The sequence below is a fragment of the Protopterus annectens genome, chromosome 4.part0 (genome assembly GCF_019279795.1).
Source record: "Protopterus annectens isolate FY-2018-M chromosome 4.part0, PAN1.0, whole genome shotgun sequence".
In the NCBI taxonomy this organism is placed as follows: Eukaryota; Metazoa; Chordata; order Ceratodontiformes; family Protopteridae; genus Protopterus; species Protopterus annectens.
Genome location: NC_056733.1, coordinates 156,500,948 through 156,526,747, shown reverse-complemented (window position 1 = coordinate 156,526,747; position 25,800 = coordinate 156,500,948). Strand labels below are relative to the sequence as shown.

The 25,800-nt window shown below is 42.1% G+C and overlaps 1 protein-coding gene across 2 annotated transcripts in view; it reads left to right on the top strand.

The window, feature by feature from the left end:
- The window catches only part of ELAC2 (elaC ribonuclease Z 2), a 2,146,582-nt gene that overhangs the window by 1,389,039 nt on the left and 731,743 nt on the right, over positions 1-25,800 (top strand). For both annotated transcript variants that reach the window (XM_044068145.1, XM_044068146.1), the window contains exons 18-19: positions 11,819-11,857; positions 11,976-12,085. In XM_044068145.1, the coding sequence (XP_043924080.1) occupies positions 11,819-11,857; positions 11,976-12,085 (149 nt within the window). The remainder of the gene's footprint in view (positions 1-11,818; positions 11,858-11,975; positions 12,086-25,800) is intronic.

Below are 25,800 nucleotides of genomic sequence, written 5' to 3'. Positions count from 1 at the left end.
CTGCAGGGGCAGAGGGAAAGGCTATTTCAAAGTAAACCATTTCCAAATGGATAAGCCATTGTATTCATTGCTGATCTAAGCACCATAGAAAAACTATCCCCCAGGGGATCAGATCCCATTCCACCAAGGCTGTATCTACTTCAACAGCCTTTCTCAGAGGTGTTCCTACCAGGGATATTCTAGAAGCTGCTACCTGGAGCTCAGTTCATACTTTCACCAAACATTACCATTTACCACTTTTCTCTAAATCCAGAGCTGGCTTTGCCACTGCTGTCTTGCAGGGCCTTATAGCTGGTCCTAATGCTGTATAATTTCCTCCTCCCAACCATAGCTTTGGGAATCTACCCAAATGTAATGACTGTAACAGTGTAACACGAAGAACATAGTACAGTTGTGTACACTTACCATAAATGTAGATGTTCGAGTGTATTCACTGTTGCAGTCCTGGTTACCCTCCATCCAGCCCCTATTTTTTCTCTGGCTATACCGCTACTTTCTTTTGCTATGCTTAAAAGCCCTTTTGGTGTATTTGCTTTTGGTTGGAGGTATATTTTTGTGTTCTTAATTTTATTTGCTCCCCATTTGGGGGGCACCTGACATCTGGGGCAAGAAAAACTGATGTAATGGTGTCGGCTGCATGTTTTATACCCCTGACGACCTGACGTCATGGAAGAAGGGACAGCAACTGACGCAGGACCCAAGACTTTGTTAATCAGGCCGACTGAGGGCAACCTGCCATCAGATTACCCAAATGTAATGACTGCAACAGTGAATACACTTGAACATCTACATTTATGGTACGTGTCCACAACTACTTTCTATGATGATTTTATTACAACATTTAACTTTCCTGATAGCCATATTCCCTTAGAGCTATTAAGAGATGGTTGTGGCTTAAGGTATTTGGGTGTGGGTTCTACACAGTACACAGTTTGTAGTAGTTAGTGATTAATTGTTGAGTTTTCCTTGTATTTTCTGGATTGTTTTATTTTATTTTATCCTCTGTGTGGGTGTGTGTGTGTCCTTTTTTTTCTTCTTGATACATATTTGAAAGTTTCTTTTGCATTTGAATAAGCCCTAGTACTCCAAGAAGGCAGAAACTGTACAAGACTCCTTAGCTTACAAATGCATATTTTCTAAACTCAGACCTTAGCCTACTATTTCCTTGTCAATCCTTCTGCAGCTTAATACTTAGTAAATGCTAATCCCTCACTCTCTCTGACAAAGATGGCAATATTTTAGACATATTTGGGAAAAGACAACTTAATTGTCAAGCTTACTTGAAAGTTTTTCCTTGTTCACTTTAAAGGACGTCTGTAAAAGCTCCTCAAAATACTGTTTCTCAAATAATCTAACATTCTTTGAAGCTTTCTTTTGAATTGGCTAATGCCTGTTCCAGGGCTGCTACTGAGTCTGCTATGAGAAGATTTGCATAGTTACATTCTCAAAATTTGCCCGAGGATGTAAATGATGCAATTTTGAATTTCCCCCTAGATAGGAGAAGTTGTATTTGGATCATGTGCTGTTGAGGCTTTAAAATGTGATGAGAGGAAAATTGATTCAAGGGGTGTCTCGTGTTTTTCAGCCTTCCTTCTCCAAGTTTCTTAGAAGCTCCATACTTAATTCAGGATCATTTTATTAGAAAAAAATGCAAAATAAGCAATCTGAGCAACTTCAGGTAAGTGGACATTCAAAAAAACAGTGGTAAGGAGGCTCTAAAATGACAGGGAGGGGCCAACCAGAAACAAGGCCAGTCCATCAAGTCAGAATCACTACAAATATAATCCTCACCACCACCATCACCTTAGCAACCCTAAATATGTTTCTCCATTTCTCTTTTTCATAGAAGATTGCAGGCAAATGGTTTCTGAAGAGTTATCCATTCAGATAGAGGTAGCAGTGGGAATCCCTTTGCCCTGTTCAGGAGATTCCTTCTCATCCACCATATCAAATTTCTTTATTTTCCGACCCCTAAGTAATTCCTTGAACTCTTGTGCTTTTCTGTCCAGTCATCTTCCAGATCTTCAGCCTGGTCTTTGACCTTAGAGCTTTTTCTGACCAGTGCTTGCAGCTGATTGTGGCAACCAGTGATTTTTGCTGTGGGCCGACTGTTTCACTGGGGATGACTTTGCAATCACTGATTCTACCTCAGTACCCTTTCCTTACTAGAAGGAAGTCTGCCTTTGTTGCATGTTGGCCCCTCTTGTATGTCATCTTGTGACTGTCTCTCTTACTGAACTGTGCTGTTGGCAATCATTAAGCCGTTTGCCAGACAGAAATCTAGAATGGCCTCTCCTTCTTTTTTCCCATTGTCCCACCCATGTGTACCAAGGCAGTCCTTGTACCCTGTTCTGGTATGTGAATTTGGGTCACCCATTATCAACACCAGTTCATGTTGTCATCCTTGATGTAGAAGATTCTAAAATTCCTATCTGAATGCACTCTTTTCCTCACTGTCACAACTCTGCTGTGAGGCATAGGCTAAGATTATGAATAGTGCCCTATCCTTACACTGAGTCTGATTACCATGAGCCTGTCACTAATCCTGATGACATCCCTTACTGTTTTCTGAGACCTGCCCCTCACCACATTTCCCACACCATTTGTAGTATGTCCTCCTCTTGTGTAGTAGATTCTGGACCCCAAGCCAAGTGGCTTTGACACACTATCCTTCCATCTTGTCTCCTGGATGCATAGGATGGTGAAACCTCCTCCTCATCATGTCATCCACTTCCAAGTTGCTTCCTGCCAGTGAACCTACATTGAGTGTAGCAATTCGTAGTTCTTGTCTGGCAGGTTGATTGATTTTATACCCAGCGTTTACTCAGTAGAGCTATCCCAGGTAACCCAAGCTGGGGCAACTGGACTCTGTCTAGCTAGTAGCTTAATGACATAGGGTGGTTGGGCCTTATGACATGTACATACTGGCTCGTAGGAGCATATACACCTTTCCTGCCGCTACCATGGATCCCTGGCATAGGTCAGAATTGGCCAGGTCTGTAACTCACTTATCAGCAAATACCCATGCCCATTTGGCAACATTAGTTAACATGGCTGAATCACCTAGAGACAGCTTTTACACAATTGAGTGGCTAACCCTGACACAGCACACAGTCTGTGATGCATGCCATCCTATTTTGAGGATACTTCTTAGCACAGTTGATGCCCAAAGCATTTGATCTGTACAACCCTTCGCCATGTAGGACACCATCTACAGTACAACCCTTCGCCATGTAGGACACCATCAACAGTTTGTGCTGCTGCCTGCCGCTCCATTCTTGGGTAATTTTGAGGTGGAAACATTCATGTTTTTGGGAGGTGAGAGGAACCCCACAGAGACCCAGGATGAACGTGCAAACTCCCTACAGGCACTGGCCAGAGGTCAGGATTGAAACTTGTATCCTGTGCATGGGAAGTGAAGACCTTAACCATTATGCCAGCTGATAAAGGTGCAGGGTTATTGACCTGACAGCGTCAGCTGGGAAACATCCACTCACCTTGCCTTGCTGTAAGTTTGGTTTTAGGGCATAGTAACTCTTTTTAGATTCAGGTAGGAATATAATGAAGTATAACTAAGATGTTTTCTTTATTTAAGACTGTCCTGCAATGTTTTAAACATTTTCTGTGATTTTGAACTATGAGGTTACTGTGATGATTTATTGAGTATTTTTTGTTCTTTTATTATTTATTATTAAACATATTTAAATCTTTCAATTGTGGCTGGTCTGTTTAGAGATATTTAAGCTCTTAGAGTACTTGCATATCTATTTGGTGACACTGTACAGGCCACTCCTAATAACCTGTCTCTTGGTCAAACTACCATTTGGATTAATAGTAACATTACACAGTAGGACTGTGCACCCTTTGTTAAGGGCCTTAAAGCAGCTGATAAGAGTGGCTGGTGGCAGTCGGAACTACCTTGTCTGGGCAGAGGAGGCATAGCTAGTAAACCTGTGCCAGCCTTTCCCGGGAGAGTGTGTGTGTGTGTGTGTGTGTGTGTATATATATATATATATATATATATATAAATCAAATATCAGTCTGTGTGTGTCAGCTGCTTGGGCAGGGACATGAAACACTGGTTGGACAGAGAGGCAGCCCCCAAAACCAAGGAGAAAAGGATTCTTCATACTCTGGATGTGCATGGACAGCTCGGGTGTTATTTTAACGGAACAAAGCCTTCCAGGAAAGATGAAGAGCTGTTTATTTCCTTTGATGCCAAGAAGAAAGGCCAATATGTGTCAAAACAGACTATTTCCATATAGTTGTCTCTTGCTATTTCCTTTTGTTCTTCCCACCATAATAAGACATTATCAGGCGATGGTCATTCTACAAGGGCCTTAGCTTTTTCTATGACATTTTGCTAAGGATTGGACTCTAAAAGCATTCTAGAAGCAGCTACGTTGCCCACTCACACACTGTTACAAAGCATTCCAAACTAGATTCCTTTTTTTTTTCTAGTCTAGAGCCATCTTTGCTAGGACCATTCTCCGAGGGCTCCTGGACCTTCCTCTTCCCAATATGTATAAGCTTAGGTATTCTACCGGTACAGCTCAAGCTACTACAGCAGTGATTGAGAGAACATAGTACAGTTGTGTAAGTGAACTTACTATAACAGTAGATGTTCAAATAAATCAGTATTGTAATAGCAACTCCCTCCTTCCATCACCTTTTTTGTGTGTTATGCTTATGCTGCTGCAAGGATTTGTATATATACACAACATTATCTTTCTTATCAAGCCCGTAGCTGCCTCTGTTTTCAGTTGGCAAGAAAGTCCTAAAACTTTTGGTGCCCAGGCTGCTACTTCTCTATACTTAAGACCTCATGCAACCAGCAGCCTGGGCACATGTGAAAGGAACACAAAGCTGTGGAAGGCTATTGCAGCAGTGATTTATTCAAACATCTACTGTTGTGGTAAGTTTACTTACTCTGTGTGAATGAAACACTTAATCTGATGTTGTCAGTCTTTATCTATTCTTGACTCTTGGGGTAGTCTGTTCCGATCCTTAGAACTGGTTTGACCATTATACAGCTCGCGCCACCCAAAAATCTCTCAAGCTAGCAGTACCCACAGTGCCCCTCTCCATATTACCTCAGCTCTTGTTTGCTGATCTTATCGCAAGACGCATCAGCCAATTCTCCTCTCACAGCTAAGTAAATATCTAAATTTATAAGTCTTTCTGCTTTCCGTTTTCACCCGTTTTACTAGAAACCTTTGTGTTCTCATCTCTACCCACATTTTCTTGAGCAAGCGAGTTAATTTCCATACATGTTGGTATTCTTTCTCCCACCATCGCTTGTAGTCCCCCATAGTTGGTAATATCCTCTTTTTTTCTACCTTTCTTACATAATTTTAAGTAGTTTTGTCTATCATTGTTGGTAGAATCTTTTTCTTCTGTCCTAGTGTTTGTGTCACTGTGTAACTACAGTTCTGCCTGTTGACTTCCCTTGTTTTTTCTTAGTCGTCATCAAGGCAGACAAGTCCAAGAGCATAACTGGTTTTAAGCAGTGCCAGGACTGCGGGCAGAAGATGCCCAACTCTGATGTGCACCCCACCTGCATTTATTGTTTAGGTTCTCCTCATTTAAACCTGGCATGCACCATCTACCAGGTCTTCAGTTCTAGGGCCTTGGTAGAACGACAGAATAAATGAATTCTTAAAGGGTTTATTAAGGCCCCCTTTGAGGAAGCCTCATACAAGGCCAATATGGTTCCAAAGGTCACTGGTTCCAAGACTAGTCAGTCGGTACTGACTTTTCCATTGACATCAACAACAAAAAAAAATAAGCCCTCTTCTGTTGTTTCCTCCTCGGACCCAAAAACTAAGGTTCCAAAGCTCTTGGAACGGCTTTCCTCCTCAACATCAGCCACTACTTCTGCACTGACTTCTTCAGTTTCCCGGTTGGTGCCGACATCTCCAACTGCACTGCAGCAGACCATACCCTCTCCAGTGCCAAAATGTGAACCTCTCTATAGACCCAGGACAAGGTACTCCCCTTCCATTGACCCTTTCTACGGTCAGCTTCCTAGTCCTTTTGTGAATAGGCCAGGATCTCCCTCTGGATTGTCCATTCGATCCTACAAGAGTCTCACTGAAGTAGATATAGTGAGGTCGGTGGACCAGCTCCTAGTGGCTAGGGTTCTCTATATCCTCCCAACCCCCTCTCCCACCTGGAATAGGGATGATTTCTCCCAGGACTCCACCATTTCTTCCTCCTCTGACCTCCACGGAAGCCTTAGAGCTTCCCACTTTGACTACTCAGGCTCCAGTTGCTCCTGCACTGACAGTCCCTTTGTCTTCAGTTCCAGAATCTTCTCTGATTTCTTCAATTCCATCAGAACTGGTGGGCTGCCAAGATTGTGGTTCTGCCGCCTGACCCAATGGGTTTGAGTCAGCTCCTTTTTTTTTTTTTTTATTCAGGGTCATCTTTACCTCTTAGATCTCCGATGGCTGGGAGCCTGCCCTCTGCTCCTGATTTGGAGGTGGGTCTCTCAGAATGGGGTGTGACCTCGGTTCTGAGTTTGTATGTCTCAGTTCTGGACTCCCATCCCTCTTCTGGGGGGGCCTGCCTTCCAAGCAATGGAGAGAGCGTTGGCCACAGCAGGCCTTAAGGTGGTCCTGCTGTGCCAGAGTTTCATCCCCTGACCCTTTCTTACCTGAGCTTCCACCAACCTCCATACCTGGATAGCAAGCTCCAAGGCTGCAAGAGATCCCAGCAAGGGGTTATTCCTCTTCGGAGTCCTCTGCAGACATTCCCACTGAAGAGCTCCCTCGGAAGAAAATGTGTAAGAGGAAACACCTAGACTTTCTTGAGTACGTCACTGAGGACACAGATTTCGATGATGGGAGGGTCCCCCCGGTCACCCCGAAGACAGCTCCTTTGGAGACATTCTAGAGTTCCTTAAACAGAGGGGTAACTGGAAGCCCAAAGACCCTACTTCCAAGATGTCTGCGTACTTGCAAGACTTCGGTTCTCTCCACTCTACCTTCTCGGTGACCCCATCCCGCTGACTATTTCATTAGGTTGATCACTCAGCAGGCTTGGAAGGCTCCAGACTTGAAAGAACCGATTCCCTGGAGACTAGATAAGACGCTCTCTGCACCTGAGGACCAACAGCATTGGACAAAAGGGTTAGCAATAGATGCCATGGTGGTAGTGGCGGCCACCAAAAAGGAACTAGCTGAGGAAAGGTCCACTGTTCAGCCCCCTAACTGAGAGTCTAGGGCGATGGACAGATTTGGAAAGTGGGTTTATGAGTAATCAACCTTCGCATTAAGGTCCTTGAATTTTTATGGCACATTTCACTAGGCTCCAGAGGGATCTGATCAAGGAGCTGTTGGACGGGGGTCCAAGAAAAAATGGCCTCCCAGTTAGCTACCCTGGAGTCTATTTCCAACTCGTCCGTGAGTCTCATTGCACATGCAGCCAAAGGGGTGACCATGTCAGCAGATACAGGTGTTGCAATTAGACGACATACCTGGGTGTGCCTCTGTGAGTTTGCAGAGCCGTTTAAGTCTTCCTTCATCAATGTTCCCTTGATGGATCTTCTTTGTTTGGCCCTAAAGTCAAAGAAACTTTAGCTTGGTGTGAGAAAGATAGGAAGATCCTGTCTGCAGTGGGCATATGTTTTTCTACTCCAGCGGTCCTACTCTAGGAATCAGAGGAGTGGAACGATTTGGTTCAGGAAGTCCCAAGGGCTTTTCCAGAACATACATGGTGGAGACTCCCCTCTGGGCAGAGGGAAGAGATATAATGTAAGATGCCGACCCTGAGGCAGAGGTGGCCCACAGAATCAGTGTTCCAGAGAATCTTTTTCTAGCCAGCCCTATCAGCAGTCCTGAAAAAGGGCCCAATTGCTTATGTGGCAACAAATAACCACAGATGCTTGGGTGCGGAGAGTTATTACCATAGGTTACTCTATCCCCTTCATTCTGTATCCAAGATCTCTAACAAGGCTCCCTGATGTTCCACACAATCAGAGGGACCAAGCAGCCTTAGAAATCCAAAAGCTGCTAGAAAAGAGTCAGCCAAGAAGTCCTACCAGACCAGATAGGATCTGGATTTTACTCAAGGTTCTTTTTAGTGCCAAAAAAGGTGTGACTGAAGACCAATTCTGGATCTCAGCCTTCTAAACAAATTTGTCCAACAATCCAAATTACGGATGGTCACTCTTCAGTCATTTCTTCCCTTTCTAGAGGACAACAATTGGATGTGCTCTGTAGACCTTCAAGATGCGTATTACCACATAAAGATGAACAAATGCTCCAGAAGGTTTCTCTGCTTTCAGCTAGGAGCCAGTCACTTTCATTTCAGAGTGCTGCCCTTTGGTATCACCACAGCCCCCAGGGTGTTCGCCAAATGTATGGCAACAGTAACAGCTCACTTGAGACCATACAGGTTCTTGGTGTTTCCATATTCAGATGACTGGCTCATTACCGCTCCCACCAGGCATCTGCTGCTTCGTGCAGCAGAATTCCTTCTGCATTTGTTCATGCACCTGGGCATTAAAGTAAATCAACCAAAATCTCCACTAAACCCCTCTCAAGATCTAGAATTCATAGGAGCTGATCTCAACACCATCTCTTGTGTAGCCTCCCTTCCTCAACACAGATTACAGAAGATAAGATCCCAAGTACATGCTATTCTCTGCAAGAACAAAGTTCCAGCACTACTAGTCCTTCAAGCGCTGGGTTCAGTGGCAGCGACCATCACTCTGGTCCCGCTAGTGAGATTTCACATAAAGCTACTACAGTGGCTTCTAGCATCACAGTGGTCTGTTCTAACCCATCCAATGACCTACCCTATTCTTATCACCTGTCACTGCAAAAAGACCTGTTCTGGTGGATGGAATCTGAATAAATCCTTTTAGGCCGCCCCTTCGCCCGTCCTCTACCCAAGGCCATAGTGAAGACAGATGACTCCAAGTTGCGGTGTGGGAGGCATTATCTGGGAAGAACAGTCCAAGGCACTTGGTCCCTGATAGAGACCAACCTGCATATCAACATTCTGGAGTTGAGGACAGTGCTGTTAGCATTGCAAGCCTTTCAATCTGTCCTCCGTCTAGGAACTATTGCAGTTCAATCAGACAACATGTCCGTGGACTGGTACATCAACAAACAGGACAGAACAAAGTCTTATCCCCTATGTTGAGAAGCTCTCAGTGTGTGGCAATGGGTGATTTCCTCCAACTGCTTTCTGATAGCAACACACATCCCAGGGAGTTGGAACGTGATTGCAGACAAATTGAGCAGGTGTATACTTTTTCCTCATGAGTGGTCTCTCAATCCCAGAGTAGCGAGGAAGTTTTTTTGTCACTGGGACTGGCCTTGCTTTGATCTCTCTGCATCACCTCAAAACAACAAGTGCAGGAGCTGCTTTGCCGTAATCTTCCTACAGGGAGAGTCCCCGAGAGACACTCCTCCTCAGTTGGCCCCCGGATCTCCTCTATGCCTTTCCCCCTTCCATCTAATTCCACTCTTTCCCAAGAAAGCAACCAGGTTGAGAAGCAAAGTGATCCTCATTGTACCCTACTGGCCTTGACAAATTTGGTTCCCCTTCCTATGGCCGCATCTAGTTCACCATCCTTGGATTCTGGACCCAGTTCCAGACGTGCTGTCTCACCCTCAGAGACTGGTGCATCCCAACCTTCAAAATCACAAACTGACAGCTTGGTTCCTCCAATTCCACTAGTTGTTAGGCATAATGATTTATGTTCTCCAGTGCGGAAAATTCTTCTGGCGTCCCATAGACCATCCACCAGGAAACTCTGCCTTAGTAAGTGGAAGAGATTTTCAACATGGGCATATGATAATATCAACCCTTTCTCCACACTGTGGAACGACTTCTAAAATTTCTAGCCATTCTGTTTGATCAAAGAGCCTCAGCTTCCATGATTAAGGTCCAATTAGCTGCCATCTCTAACTTTCATAATGGTTTTGAGGACCTCTCTCCGATTTCACATAGATTATGTAAAGTCTTCCTCAAAGGAGCTCTGCATTTAAAATCTCTCTTTAAAGACCCTCTACCCCCGTGCGATCTGACAATTGTTCTTCAGTATCTGGTGCTTCTTACCTTTGAGCTATCAGTGACTTCCGACTTAGTTTCTTTCGTAGAAAATGCTTTTTCTCATAGCTATTACATCTGCAAGATGAGTCTCTGAGAATCAGGTTTTATGTTCAAAACTTATTTAGTTTTCCATAAGGATAGAGTTTCACTCAGAAACATGTCAGTTGCCCTGCTAGACAGGGGTCCAGGGAAGTAAATAGTGTGGGAAGAAATGGCCAGGGAATTGTTATGGCTAGGCTTGTATAGGCCCTAGAGCCGATAGTCTAGTACCAACTTATGAACCTATAAGAACCAATTCATCCTTTTGTCTGAAAATGGTTTCAAAATTCAACATTAATCAAACCATCGACTTACCTCTTTTCTTTCCTAACTTTACCAGCAAAGGTGAATATTTGCTTAAAGTTGCTGAATGTTCACAGACAATTATGTTTCTATCTCAGTAGGACTAAAGAATCTAGAAAATTAGACCATTGTTTGTATCCTTTTCTGGCCCAACCTTAGGGAAGTCAGTCTCCAAAGTTACTTTGTCAAAATGGCTGAGAGACCTTAGGGAAGTCGGTCTCCAAAGTTACTTTGTCAAAATGGCTGAGAGAGACTGCATTACTTACATATATAACAAAAAGAGTTTCAAGTTACGTGCACCTATCAGAGCACATTCTACCAGATCAATGGCCATTTCAGCAGTTTTCCATTCTAAGGTTTCCATGAATGAGATATGCACAGCAACAACATGGGCTACTCCACATACCTTTATTACTCATTACAAATTGGATCTGGTCTCTAGGGAGAAGAACTTCCTTTAGTTCTATGGTTTTCAGGAATTTCCTTCCTTAGTGCCACCTAGGATCTAAAGTAGCTGGGGACTCTGTCCCAAGAGTGAAGAAGAGACAAAGATTGACAACATCAGATAAAGAAGTTAAGTTCTTACCATAACGTTCTAGCTGTGTTGTCTGTCTTCATCTGTTCTTGGCATCCTTCCCTCCTTCCCCTTTCTGTGAATTTGTGGAGGATTGATCACTTGTCTTGGGTTCCTTGTTAGGTTTCACCTTGGACATGGCTTCTTCATGTTTGGTATAATTCTTCTTTCTATACAGCTTGCAAACTCGCTCTGAGGTAATGTAGAGAGGGGCATTGTGGGCAGACTCTTAACTCGAGAGATTTTTGGCTGGCGCAAACTGTATAACAGCCAAACCGGTTCCGAGGATCAGAATAGACTACTCCAAGAGTCAAGAATAGATGAAGACCGACAACATAGATGTAACGTTATGGTAAGAACATAAGTTCATTTTTTATTCATTTGATAATAGGGGTAAGCCCACAGGGTACACGTGTTAATTTTTCATGGACCACCCAGGAGTTCTGTCTAGTTAAGTGACTTAATCTGAGTTCCACAGTAGGCAAAAAGAGCTGGAAGGAATCAAACTCCGTACCTTTGACTTAGAGAAAGCAGCTTGTCAACAGATCAGAGCCTTAATACTTTTCGTTAACTGCCAGATCTTGTAATAGTTGTATGCAACTCATTTTCATTTTTTGTTTTAAGTCTCTCCCTTGGCCAAATTTTCAACACAAATCTGAAAGGCGTGATATTTGCACAGCAAGTCTGGAAGCACAAATAAGCAGTTATCCATGTTGTTGTTAGTGAAGAGTACAGCTTTTTTTTTCATGACCTACATATTGACCATGTACTGATTTAAGAATTTTATTTGAATGGAAATCTGAGAATTTATCTATTTTTTTTTTTTTTTTGTAGGGTTTATTGAATTTGCTAATTCAACGTGAACGAGCTCTGGTAAGTGCTGCTGTTTTGTCTTTGCTTGCTTTGATTTCCAACACTTCTGTGATCATGATTTGGATGATGCAGTGGAGACCACATAATGCAAGAATACATGTCTGTGTTTGCATTTTAGAAGACCTTGAAGCAGCCTTTCCGACCATTGCTGGTCGTTGCACCTCCAGCTATAATAACATGGCTATTCCAGTACCATGACCACTGTCAAGCAATCCTCAAACACATTAAGTAGGTATCTTCAACTCCGTAGAAAAAAAATTATGCTTGCTGTTGTAAACTGTGTAATACTAGTGTACGTAGTAGTAATTTCCAAGTACATGACTATGCAGTAAAAGTTTATGTAACAGAGTCACCAACACCTCATCATTAACCGCAAATACATATACACCTTTCAACATCATCTGTATTGAATAAGTGTTAACATATCCTCTCAAACAACAGAATATCTTAAAACAAATGCAGAATCTGACATTTCACAACAGAAAAGTGCACACACCCCACCCTAAGCTTCTAACTGGGGGTGCTCATCCTCTTGCCACAGTCCCACTACCTGTAGTATCGGCTTGGTAGCTGACTCAGGGCAGAGAAAAATGAAGACTTCAGCCTGCAGTGACTTGTCCTGAAAAGCACTGCCCCATCCCCCACAAGTTCTTTCCACAATTCAGGACCCCTTTTGCTCATTCTATTCACTTGATTGTATTGTTCAGCAAATATGCCTTGTAAAAAAAAATGTTTCAGCTGCCTTTGCCTCATGCTCAGTGCATTGTCAGTGCTGGTGATGGAGCTGCTTGTCAAGTTATTGTAGTCAGTGGATGAGTGATCCACAATTCAAGCTATGTTATGACTCAGTGTCACTTACAAACTAAATGTTTTGCTGCTTCCTTATCCGGATTTTGGAATTGTATCCCTGTTCATGTGGCCGCCTCCATTTTGTGCTGAAAGATGAGGTTTTTATTTTTGCATTGTTACCTGCCCATCAGTATTAAGTTAACAATGGAACATAGAAACCTTGGTTTTGGTGGCATATGAGACTTCTTGGCCTACCTAGCCTGTTTGTTTTAGCTACAGATTGCACTTAACCAACCACTTACTGTGTATCCACCACTTCTAACAGCTGTCTTATTTTATTCTTATGCATTTTTAAATTCTTGAAGTTTTATACCTTGCATGTACAGGAGTGCTGTTCACTTTTTAGTTATCTTTTCCTTGGGGGGGAGAAAACATATAAGGTGGGTAGCACAAAAGGATATATCTTTAGAGTTAGTCACGAGGCCCCCCCTCAAAACAATGCTTATCACAGAATTTGAGATTACATTCAATATTGACAATTCTAAGCTTCAGAACCAAAGCTCCAAAAAGGAAATCAAATGATGCCAAGTGATTTCTTTCCTGGTATCCTCTGATAGAAGTAAAAGAAGAGTCAGTAGCGAATCATGCTTCTTTAGACAGTGAAATTAAAATATAAAAGTAATAGTTATTTATTTGAAGGACCTCGTTGAGTTGCAACTACCAGTGTGGGCACCTTCATTACTAAGCTGACAAACTGCCCGCATGTCATCACTGATTTTCTCACTATTGAAGAAAGCCCTGCTGTGAAAGTGCTGACTGTAAGATTGAATTTTCTACAAGAAACCCTCAATGAATTAAATCCTTGCACAGAGTCTTGTCCACTACTACTACTGGTTATAGGGTCATAGGTTTATACTAAGTCAACGGTATGTTATCCATTGTAGGCTTATTCAGCACTGTCATTGAAGGACAAACCTTGAAGGTGAGCTAGTAATTAAGAAGATGGGGTGGGGTGGGTATAATGGTTAAGGTGTTAATTTGTTTACCTCTCAATCACAAGATATAGAGTTTGATTCTCACCTTTGAAAGGGAAATTGGCTAGGCTTAAAAAGGGCCACAAGTGCAGCTAACTTAGTGCTTACCTAGAAACCTATGGGATGATGGTAGGAAGTAGAGTTAATTTGTAATGCACAGGTACAGCGTTTTCAGATTGCATTATGTTATAAAAGGAAAGGAAATAGAGTCAACAAAAAGAAGGGAGAGGAGAGGAAAACTGGCAGTATTGAGATGTGATATTGTTTAGTTTGGCGTAGAAGTTTGTAGACAGTAATTCACGGAATGAATTTGAGGACCTATTCATTTATCTAATTGAAATTTGACAGTTGCTAGGGTTTTGCTCTGTCCAATATGTAAAATAATACTTTCTATAGCCAAGCAAAGCACTGGATGAAGAATTTATTCCCAAATTAGGACTTGATGCTCTTGTCACACAGCTAGGTCTTTGGAACAAGTGTTGACCGAGGAGTTTTTTTTTTCCTTTTCAAGGAAGGAGGAGGTAGGAGAGAGCAGTGTTTGACACATTTTTGGAAGGCAAGGCACAGATCCAGTTACAAGTGTCTGTGGGTCATAGAGAATAAGATATTTATTCTTATTCTAGCCAAGTAAGAGCAGTGGCTTCTTTTGGTTATAAGCCACTGGGGTCTTGCTATTTGTGAGGGATCAGAGATGTGCATGTCAGATGTACAAAAGTAACATTGTATTCTTGGGGGGGGGGGGTGCAGGATAGGCAAAAGTGGCCATGGTAAAGGGAAGCTAGGATTGATCGGGATCTGGATGAGAGCCCATAATAGATGAGATGAGAGAGGTAAAGGACTGTCTGACAATATTGAAGATATGTTGATTTAAGGGCAGATTGTCTATGCAAGTTGCTAAATGGAACACAGTGCCTGATGAGGTGAATTCCATTTATGTGCTATTCTTCAGAAGCATTAGTTTTACCAAAGGCGACTATTCTATCCTTTTTTTACTTTTACAGCAAAACTTGATTAAAGCACAAGTTACTAGTACACTCAAGGCCATTTTGGAGTATTAATGAATCTGTGGAAACCATTTAGGATGACTCCTGTGTTGCAACTATCTGCAAACTTGGTTAGCCAAAGTTAATTGGCATTTCATAGATTTATAGGCATTTACTAGGCTAATGACCACAAGGGCCTTTTTAAGCCTAGTCATGCATCCCAAATCTCTGACAAGTTCCTGGTACCTTTGATAAACATAAGCATGGGCCAGGGAGATGAACCATGTACAGGTTTTCTGTGTCCATTAGAGTCATAGGTGCCAAGCCAGGGATGAATTTCCTGTTCCCCATCCAATTCTCCAAGTTACACTTGAATTTCCCCTATTTCAGAGAAATAAATTATAAAGAGAGTAGGGTCTAGGACAGAACCTGGGGGTGGGGGGATAAATAGTTTAATTTTGCTTTTTTGAGAGGGTACCTTTTATTGTAATTGAGTCTGTTTTGTTTACTAGCCAGTTAGCAGTCCAATAGACTATAAAACTATTCGTGTTTAGTGTGGTTAGCTTATTTATGATGCTTGAAAGGATACTGGTATCCATATACTTTGGATAAGTTCAGGTAAACAGTGTGGATGGACAGTCCTTTGTCTAAGATTTTGGGAACTTTCTGAAAAAGATAGCAATATAAGAAAGTATGATCTACCCTTAAGAAAGACAAACAGCAAAAGGTGTAGAGTCTGCAAATGTTCATCGTGTTTCACTGTTGCAGTCATTACTCTTGGGTTGTCCTGCTGGCAGGCTACCCTCAGTCGGCCAGAATTCCAAAGTCTAGGTCCGGCATCGGTTGCTGTCGCCTCTTCCCTGACGTCAGTGTGCCAGGGGTATAAAAGATGCAGCCGACGTCATTTTCTTCAGTCTTTCTTGCCGCGCGGTGCCCGAAGCAAAAGCAGTTCGCAAGTGCCGGTCGGCCAACTCCTGAGATTTTCAAATCCGAATTTCAGAACCGAAGTCTTCATTAAAGCTAAGTACCCCCGTTGGGGAAACTTTTTTCTTGCTCCAGACCGAAAAAATTAACAATTGTATTTCTTGTGGGAAGCAAATACCTCATAAGGATTTTCACTCTTACTGTATTCCTTGCCTAGGCCCTGATCACAACGTTGCTAGCTGTCGCTTTTGTGCTAGATTTAACCAACGCACTATCAAGCGTCAGTTCGATTTTGCATTTCATTACTTTGGCCAAAGATTTAATTATATAATGCCGTCGGGCCAGCCGACAACCGGAGTTTACAAAAAACGCAAGGAAAAGGACAAGGATAGGCATCCGAGGTCCAAAACTGACGATGAAGCCTCTACTAGAACAGTCGCCGGTTTTCAGTGAGGCGCTTTCGCAGCCCCTGGCGCCCACTACCTCAGAGCCACAGGCCGCTACCGACTCCAACGTGGAGCTGACTGGGCCTCTGGATACTCAAGGTATTGGACACTAGGAAATCATTCCCTCAGATGGGTCCGGAGTCGCTGAGCAGGCATCGGCTTCTGAGGGTGTCTTCAGACCAACACAACTATATATTAAGCCATCTTCAGCTTCAAAGACTAAAACAGCTCTAAAGACAAAGAAACAAGTACAGCATTCTCCTACTCAGACTTCCATGCCTAAAAAACAGATGCTCAAAATGGCTGAAGACCTAATTACTTTGATCAGGGGCTCCCATCCCCCTCCTGATAAGAGGCCTAGGCAAGAGACAGAGTATGATTCTTCTGATCAGGTATCTATTTCCTCTGATTCCTCTTCTGAACAGGATTACTCCATGCTTCCCTATGAGGATTCTGATGCTGAAGAATCCATTCCTTCAGCCTCTCCTCCTAAGGATTATTCTTTTGGGGAAGCCCTGCATACTATGAGGGAGCATTTCCACTGAGAGAGCCAAGATTATTCAGAATCTAAGAAAAGGCTCAGAGACTTTCTGCTTCTTCCTCAGCACAGACCCCTTGCTATTCCACCTGTTCTAGACATTGTAGATGATGTATTTTCAAAGTCCGGCCTGTCCCCTGACTCTTTACCCCCTGCACCTGCTAAGCCAGACAGATACTACAGGGTCCTGGATTCTCATAAATTCCTATATAAAAACCCCGCTGCTGACCCAGAAACTATATCTCAGGGTCCCAAGGGGGTTAAAGCTTCCACTGCAAAAAACCCTGTCCCCTCTGATAGGGATTCTAGGGCTCTAGACAGATGGGGGAAAAAGTCTACACTTCTGCTACCCTGGCTGGCTGTAAGGGCTTTAAATTGTCAGTTTCATATGCTTAAATATCAGCAATATTTAATGTCACTGCTTAAACAGAAAATACGTTCAGAGAACAAGGAATTGCAGGATTTATTGCATGCAACTGAACAAGTGGGAAAGCATACTTTGCAATGTGGTTATGATTCACTGGAGGCCTCTTGCAGGGCCGCTGTTACAGGTTCTGTTATTAGAAGGCATGCTTGGTTAAAGGAACAGAATCTGCCTGATCATGTTAAAGCAAAATTATTAGATGCACCATTACAGCATAACACTTTGTTTGGTACTAAAGCAGAAGAGGTGTTGAAAAAAATGGAGGATAAAGCAAAATCCTTGCAGACAGTCAAGGATTTCTTACAGGTACAGCCACCCAGGTTTAGCAGGAACTGGCCTTCTAAAAATTGGTCCTTTCCAGTGTCAGACAGACCACAAAGAGGCAGATACAGGCGTCCCAGAGGCAGATCTCAGCCCCAAGGCTCATACAGGCCTAAACAATGGGGTGCTCCTACCTCCAAAAGCGGAGAAGACAAATCACAACCTTACAGGAAACAGTCCCAATGACTTTCCTCTACCAGTTCCAAGCAGTTTTCTTTTGACAGCCCTCTTAAGGGGAAAACTAGCACTTTTTTCATCAAATTGGCAAATAGTTACCCAAGACAAATGGGTCCTGAACATAGTGTCCCAAGGCTACAGGTTCCATTTTCACACTCTACCAAGGTCAAAGGGCATGCCAGACCTGCCACACAATCAATGGGCAGAGGCACAAAAGCAAATTACAGCCCTCATAGACATGAGGGCCATTCAGCAAGTACCACAACAAGAGCAGGGGCAAGGATTTTACCCCAGACTTTTCCTAGTACCCAGGAAGGACAAAACCTGGAGACCAATACTGGACCTGTCTATACTAAGCACGTTTCTGGAAGTTCCAACAAGATGTTGACTCTACAGCAGCTACTGCCCATGCTGGGCAAGAGGGCTTGGCTCGTAACTTTGAACCTAAAAGAGGCATACCTGCATGTCCCAATCAGACAATCTTGCAGAAGATACCTCAGATTCATAGCTGGCTCAATGCATTGCCAATTGTCTGCACTGCCCTTTGGCTTATCTACTGCGCCCAGGGTCTTCACAAAATGCCTGGCACCAGTAATTGCATTTTGCAGACAAAAAGGAATTCAAATATATCCCTACTTGGAAAACTGCCTAATTCAAGCAGAGAACAAAGACACTCTTCTAAAGCATCTGGTGTTTGTAAAAAGATTACTAATTGGCCTAGGGTACACAGTAAACGAAAATAAATCAAAACTAGTGCTCCCTCAAAAGATAATATTCCTGGCTGCAAGCTTAAATACAACTGCCCAGATGGCTTATCTCACTCCAGATGAGCAAAAGCAACTGACTACTTACTTCAAGAAATTGGCAACAAAAACTCACTTATCTGCAAGGAAAATCCTGCAGGCTTTGGGTTTCATGGCATCCTGCATTCTACTAATTCCATATGCCAGACTGCATATGAGGAAACTACAATGATATCTGAAAAGTGTTTGGACTCGGCATTGCTACAGCCTGGAGACAGTAATTGCACTCATTCCCTGCCTACAACAGGAGTTTCGATGGTGGGCAGAAGCCTGTCACCACAACAAGGGTCTGCCATTCAGTTTACCCACAGCCAGACAGACACTGACAATGGATGCATCAGATTATGCCTGGGGGGGGCCCATATGGCAGGAAAATGTATTCAGGGCACATGGCCTGCAAACCAGATGCATCTTCACATCAATCAAAAAGAGATGCTAGCTGTTCAAAATGCCCTGACAGCTTTCAAGGGCATGCTTCATCCAGGACAGTTACTGATAAAGACAGACAACACTACGGTCATGTGGTATATAAACAAGCAGGGAGGTACACATTCCTACCCCCTTTGCAGACAAGCAATGACCTTATGGGACACAGCATTGGCTTTTCAAGTTCACCTGCAAGCACAATTCCTGCCAGGAAAAACAAATACTCTGGCAGGTGAACTAAACAGAAACCTCATGGATCCCCACGAATGGAAGCTGGATCCACAAGTCTTCAGCATGATAATAAGGAAATGGGGATGCCGAGACATAGATCTATTTTCCTCCCCTCACAACTGTCAATTGCAGAGATTTTGCACAAGGATTTATCACAAGCAAGCATGGAAAGTGGACGCCCTATCATTCAGCTGGAAAAATCTAACAGCATATGCTTTTCCCCCACTGCCTCTCCTTCCCAGAGTACTCCTAAAGGTCAGACAAGAGAAGCCAAAAATGAAACTAATTGCACAAGACTGGCCACGCCAGCACTGGTACCCAATCCTAAAGAGCTTGTCTCAAGGTCCAGCATGGATATTGCCTCAAACTTCTCACTTGCTGACCCAACAAAACAATCAGATCCTGCGCAGCCAACTCAGAACCTTAAATTTGGCAGCATGGCGGATAATGTAGCCATTCAGAACACTCCTCTTTCAAAAGCTGTTATGGATGTTATCTTGGAGGCCAGGAGGCCCAGTACCAGAAAATCTTATGCAGAAAAATGGAAGAGATTCTGTGCTTGGAACCAAGAACAAGGCATTGACACGTCTGTACCAAATATACCTCAGATTTTACAATACCTAACTGAGATGATGAACAAAGGCCTTTCTTTCTCATCAATTAAGATTCATGCCTCTGCCATTTCAGCCCATTACAATACGGAACCACCTATCTTTTCTCATCCTTTAATAAGGCAGTACCTCAGAGGGGCCAAAAACATTAGGCCTCCAAGGAGAGCACCAATTCCGACCTGGGACCTCAATTATGTTTTGGAAAAAACAGTGGACCTATAGTTACCTGGGTCAGTGGAGAGGAGTAACTGTGACATTTCTTCTTTCTACATGTGTATATCCTGTGGAAGTACTGAGTGAAGATGCTTAGGCGAGCAGTGGCTAGGTGATGCTGTAAGCTTCCTAGTATGGAGCTAGGTATGTTTTCAGGCCTGATCTAGGAATAGTCTATGCAGTCTTTTGATCAAAGGCAGGTGTGCTTTATATGTTAAGCTACTGTCACTGCCACTAGCATGATTGTAGTTTCTGGTAGTCTCTTAAGTGCAAAAGATTTCTGTGATTATTTATATGCTTGATTGTAATATTTGTCAAATTGCAGTAAAGGTAATAACATTCAGCATTTTATAAGTCATTTTATAGGTCCTAAGGCAGAGATGAACATATTTAGTAAGCCTGTGTGGTTTAATAAGAGAAAGTAAGTTGGCAGCGTCATGCATGCATGTAATATAACATGAGCCAGTAGTCTGAAATTGTGTCCTCAGCTGGATTTGTAATGTTTAGGCACACATGGCAGTGCTTTTTAGCCAGTAGTATGTGTAGGTGGTTGGTCTTTATTTTTTATTCTTTAATAAAACCTACATTGCATTTTTGTAATTTTCTTCTCTCTTCTTATTGACTGTTTTTTGCTCAATTTTTCTTTTTCTTCATCTGTCAGAAATACAAAGCCTCGTATGTTTACAACAAATAGCTCACTGGCAGGCATCCATAACACACCTTTTTCCCTGTATAGCTGTCAAAAAGCACATAAAGCCAATTGTTTTGAAAAGATGTCTGAAAGTCCTAAGCATTGTATTTGAAAACCAGTGTATTGTGAGAAAATAGAAATAGTACTACTAACTATAGATATTGATATTTGCTGTTTTGGTAACCTGTATATATTGTAGCTTATCCTTTAGGGAATGGTCTTCCAGATTGTGAACACTCAAGGAGGACAAGAATCTAGTACTGTATATCTTCCTCCTATTAGCTGCGTATGTCATCATTAGCCAGTTTGTTCTTTTCCCTTGACTGGTGCACCAGTCATTGTCACAAAAATAGTAATTCCTTTCTTCAGTCAGTGTATATCCTTGATGTCTACCTTAATGCAAGTGCTGGTAGACCACAGCTCAATTTAAGACATTTCCTTGGTTCTGAAGGTGCTCTTTACAGCTGAGTGCGCCTTCAGGAGTTTCTGCAGTAAACCTTCTACTGTGCCTCTGGGTGTCAAATATTACTTGTTCATATTTACATAAATAATTCCAAAACCATGCTAAATACAGTTATCAGAATATTTTATCTTGAAGCATACATGACGGCCGACACAATTGTACTGATATTTGACCTCTGTCAGTGAGTATTTGTTAGAACTGTAAGGTGATTATTTCATTTTTTTTTTAAAGGCTGAAGCCACACCCTCTTGGAGTTAAAAGAACACTCTCAAAAGGGCTGTACTGGAGGAAATCAGTTAAAATAGACCCTCCTCTCCACCAGATGGTTCCTGCCAAGTATGTCTGGTAACGGTGTCTTTATTGCGGCCCTTTAACCATCTGAAGGTTGCAGATTCAAGGAACATGAGAAAATAAAGCCAACGTTGGTCATTTTCAAAATGTTTCATACTAGGATCCTTTTTCTAAGGATCACCAAAATGAGAATGGTCTTTTGATGGTGAAAAGGTGGTACTAAGCCCAAATATAAACATGGAATGGTTACAGGAAGATAACTTTCAGTTGGATATGAAAGGTTAGACTACTAGAGAACAACTGTATTGGACCATTGTCAAATGTGTGCATCAGCCCTGCATAAGCAGCATCAGGAAGGAAAGAGGGCAGAAGGAAGAGAGAGAATGGATGGTGAACACAATCATCTAATTTTCTACATTCCTTCTTAAGGCAGTAAAGATAAATAGATGGTAGTAAATATGTTTCCACGGAATCCATTACTCATCACTAGATTTTGGGGAAGGAGAGGGTGACTAGCTTGTGTAGGTGATTAGCAAGGTTAGAACAGCACAGAAATCTAAAGGCCAAACATCCTACCAGCCACTGAGGTAGCCGTCCACATTCTGACATCAAACTCAGAGCTGCTTTCAAGAAAAAACACCATTGCTGTAACTTGGGAGAAAAAAGACAAGCTTGTTACCAGCATTTAAATTTTGAGTTATTCATTATAGCTGACAGAAATGGGGCAGTACAAAAACAGACCTGGTACTGGTAGAACTTCACGAACATTAGTGTTGGTAGGGTATTCCAGATGGTGACAATAGGTACCAAAATGTTTAAAACATCCACAACTTGACCTTGTGTAGATATTGGGGGATAGAAAAAGGAAAAAAAAAAACAGTCTCCTGGGCTGCTGACATGCCTGAATGTGAGAATTGGTTAAGTAAATCTGAAAAATTATTAGACTGTAAACCAGGCACCTTTTAATTTTACCCTAGTAGGCATAAATAGCAGTAATAGCTTTCTGTATTATATTGGAGAATTATTGGATTTCAGCTGATGTGAACAGAAGACATTTATTTTTCTCTGCAGTGCTGTGAATCCTAACTGCCTATACTTTGAGCAAGCCAGTAGTGGTGGTGAATAAGTACCGGCCATCTTCTCATGCTGTAGCTAAACTCTGCTGTTAAACGTGGGTGTGGCATTGGGAAAGGGAGGTCCCACTTTAATTCTACCTAATCCCTTATGATGTCTGCATATACTTCTACAGGGTAGAGCAGAAATTGGCATCCGCAAACCAGCCTGTGACACGTCAGAAGTGAAAAGATAAAGAAGGAAGTAATCTTTTGACCTAAGTTAACAGCCTGCTGACATGGTGCAAAGTCAGTACAGAGTCTAAAGATGACTTAGTAGTGAATGAAACTGAATGGAAGAAACATTCAAGAGATTGTCAGACCAGGACTGGAATACATTATATCCCTCTGGCACACCCAGCAGTTTTGCTCTCATAAAAAATAAATGTGCAAAACCCATAAGGCAAAAGTGGTCAAATACAAGTTGTAGACTGCTACTGCCTTAATCAAGACAAAGCTTGAAAGTGTGACTTCATCAGAAGTGAATCCTCCTTCCGGAAGTACACTAAATGTATTTGTAGATCAGTATTACACATTAGCACAAAGGCATGTGATTGTTATTTCTTTGAAAGATGTTGCTGCAGTCTGCCTTTGCCCCAAGGTACATTTGAGATTCTTTTAAGCTGTGGCTTGCAGGAGTAGAGCCCTTTGCTTTCTGATGCCAGGTGCTTGCTTCCACAAGAAAAATGTTTAAGAACAGTGTTAGTCGTGTTTTTGTGACCAGCGCAATTTTCATTGAAGTAGTTTTCTGTCTTCTGCCATGAATCTGTTCAAATCTGCTGGCAGAATGTGTAATACAACAGCAGTTCCATAGGCCTTAAAATTCTACTGCATAGTCTGCTCATGATTATGATAGTGGCTTTGTAGTCTAGTGGGAAACGAGAGAAGAAAGTCAAACATTTCTCAAGCTAAAACAATGGAATGTCATAGGTTCAGTGGCCCATTTTGCAGCATTATGAACTTCAGAAAGTTTGATTGCTCTAACCACATATTCATTGGAATACGCTGTCACCACCCATTTTAAATAAATCACCACTGCTGGAAAGAGATTAATGTACAAATGGCATTTTACTCAAAATGACATATAGTCTTCTTGACTTCTAAATGGAAGCTCAACTAAAGTAAAAAGATGCATGTTTTTATAATATGCTATTGAAAAGGAGCTTTGGAATGTAAACTATTTGAATTCAATAAACAACTGTTTCAGATAACAAAAATCATTGTAGAAGATGATCAGGCACTGTTGATCCTTTTTTTTTAGCTTATACTTTCAATCTCATCTTAATTTCAGTTATATAAAATTGTATTTTGCAGATGCATTTAGTCCTGGCCTTTTTCATGTTAGAATCAAAATAGATTTACAGCCTTGGGCAAAATCAGTTGTCTCAGAGAACATAGTTAGCCGTTTTGACCACAGAAATTATATTTTAAAATGGAACATATTTATTGTTAGCGAGTAGTGAATTGGTCCTTCTTGGATGATTTTAAACCATAATGTTCAACAAAGGATTAATCTTCTTCTTCTCTTTTGGCTGTTCCTGTTAGGGGTCGCCACAGCGGATCATCTGTTTCCATTTCTTCCTGTCTTCTGCATATTGCTCTGTCACACCAACCACCTGCATGTCCTCTCTCACCACGTCCATAAACCTTATCTTAGGCCTTTCTCTCTTCCTCTTACCTGGCAGCTCCATCCTTAGCTTCATTTTCCCAATATACCCATCATCCCTTCTCAGCACATCTCCAAACCAATGCAATCTCGCCTCTCTGACTTTGTCTCCAAAGCGTCCAACCTGAGCTGACCCTCTAATATACTGATTCCTAATCCTGTCCATCCTTGTCACACCCAGTGCAAATCTTAACATCTTTAACTCTGCCACTTCCAGCTCTGACTCCTGCCTTTTTGTCAGTGCCACTGTCTCCAACCCATACAACATAGCTGGTCTCACTACCCTCTTGCAGACCTTCCCTTTCACTCGTACCAGTCTGTCACAATTCACTCCTGACACACTTCTCCACCCATTCCACCCTGCCTGTACTCTCTTCTTCACCTCTCTTCCACACTCACCATTACTCTGAACTGTTGATTCCAAGTACTTAAACTCATCCACCTTCGTCAACTCTACTCCCTACATCCTCACCATTCCTCTATCCTTCCTCTCATTCACACACACATATTCTATCTTAGTCCTGCTGACCTTCATTCCTCTCCTCTCTAGAGCATACTCCACCTCTCCAGGGTCTCCTCAGCCTGGTCCCTACTCTCACTATAAATCACAATGTTATCTGCAAACATCATAGTCCATGGGGCCCTCCTGTCTGATCTCGTCATAAATAAATAAAAACATAATCTTGACCACAAGAGTAAGGAGTGAATGTAACTTATGTAAAAGGGGGGAAGTTGGCATAATGGTTAAGGTGTTCACCTTACAGACACAAGGTGCAAGGTTTGATTCTCACTTGGGGTAACTGGCTAGGCTTAAAATGGCCCACAAGAGCAATTAGCCTAGTCCTAAACTATGAATCTATAAACCTATAAAAACAGTATAATGTAAACAACCAGCCAACATCTGTTTGGGAAGTAGGAGGAAGATGGAATACCCACGAGAAAGCCTCACAGATATGGAGAGAACATGCAAATACAACATGTATGGTAACAGTAACTGGCAATCTAGACTGAACCATAGACTCTGGAGATGGGAAGATGAACCCTTACCCAAATCACCATGCCATAACAGAAGTAAGCACCAGTTATAATGAAAGCAGTAATGCTGTGTTCGTCAGTAGCTGAGTACTGAAAAACAACAATAACATTGGTGAAATATAGTTGTAGACTAGCAGAAGTAGCTGAGTACTGAAAAACCACAATAATATTGGTGAAATATAGTTGCAGACGAGCAGAACATTGTCTTATTCAAACACGTGTTAACCTACTGCAGAGTAGACTGACTGTGCAGTGGCTACAGACGTGCACACAGCTGTCAGTCAGATACTGAAATGGTAAGCAAGATTCCCAACCAAAGGATATAGCCACAGACTTTGACCTCATAACCTAAAATGCATTTTAGAGAAATCCATTGTATCTCTGAGTTGTTGTAGTGGAAGAGACAGCTACACTGAGAGACAATATTGTTAGCCTTGCAGAAATAATTTTAAAATATGATTACACATTTTGAGATAAGAACTCAACACAATTTTTCAGGTTGTATCCAGAAGGAATCCGTATTTTATTTCTTCATTTTATAAGCTAGGTGATAATCACATGCATCAACATAGGTATTTCACCTGTTTACCCATTTGATTCCTTTTATTTGTTAACCCCCCCTTCCAATTAAGTAGGTTATTCCCTAAACATTTAGCCTTACCAACAGTGTAGTTTTAAATATTTTATAGCGTAGGCATTTGGCCAAGGATAACAAAGCTGGAATCCATGTACAATGCTTACATTAAAAACAGATTTGCACTGTTT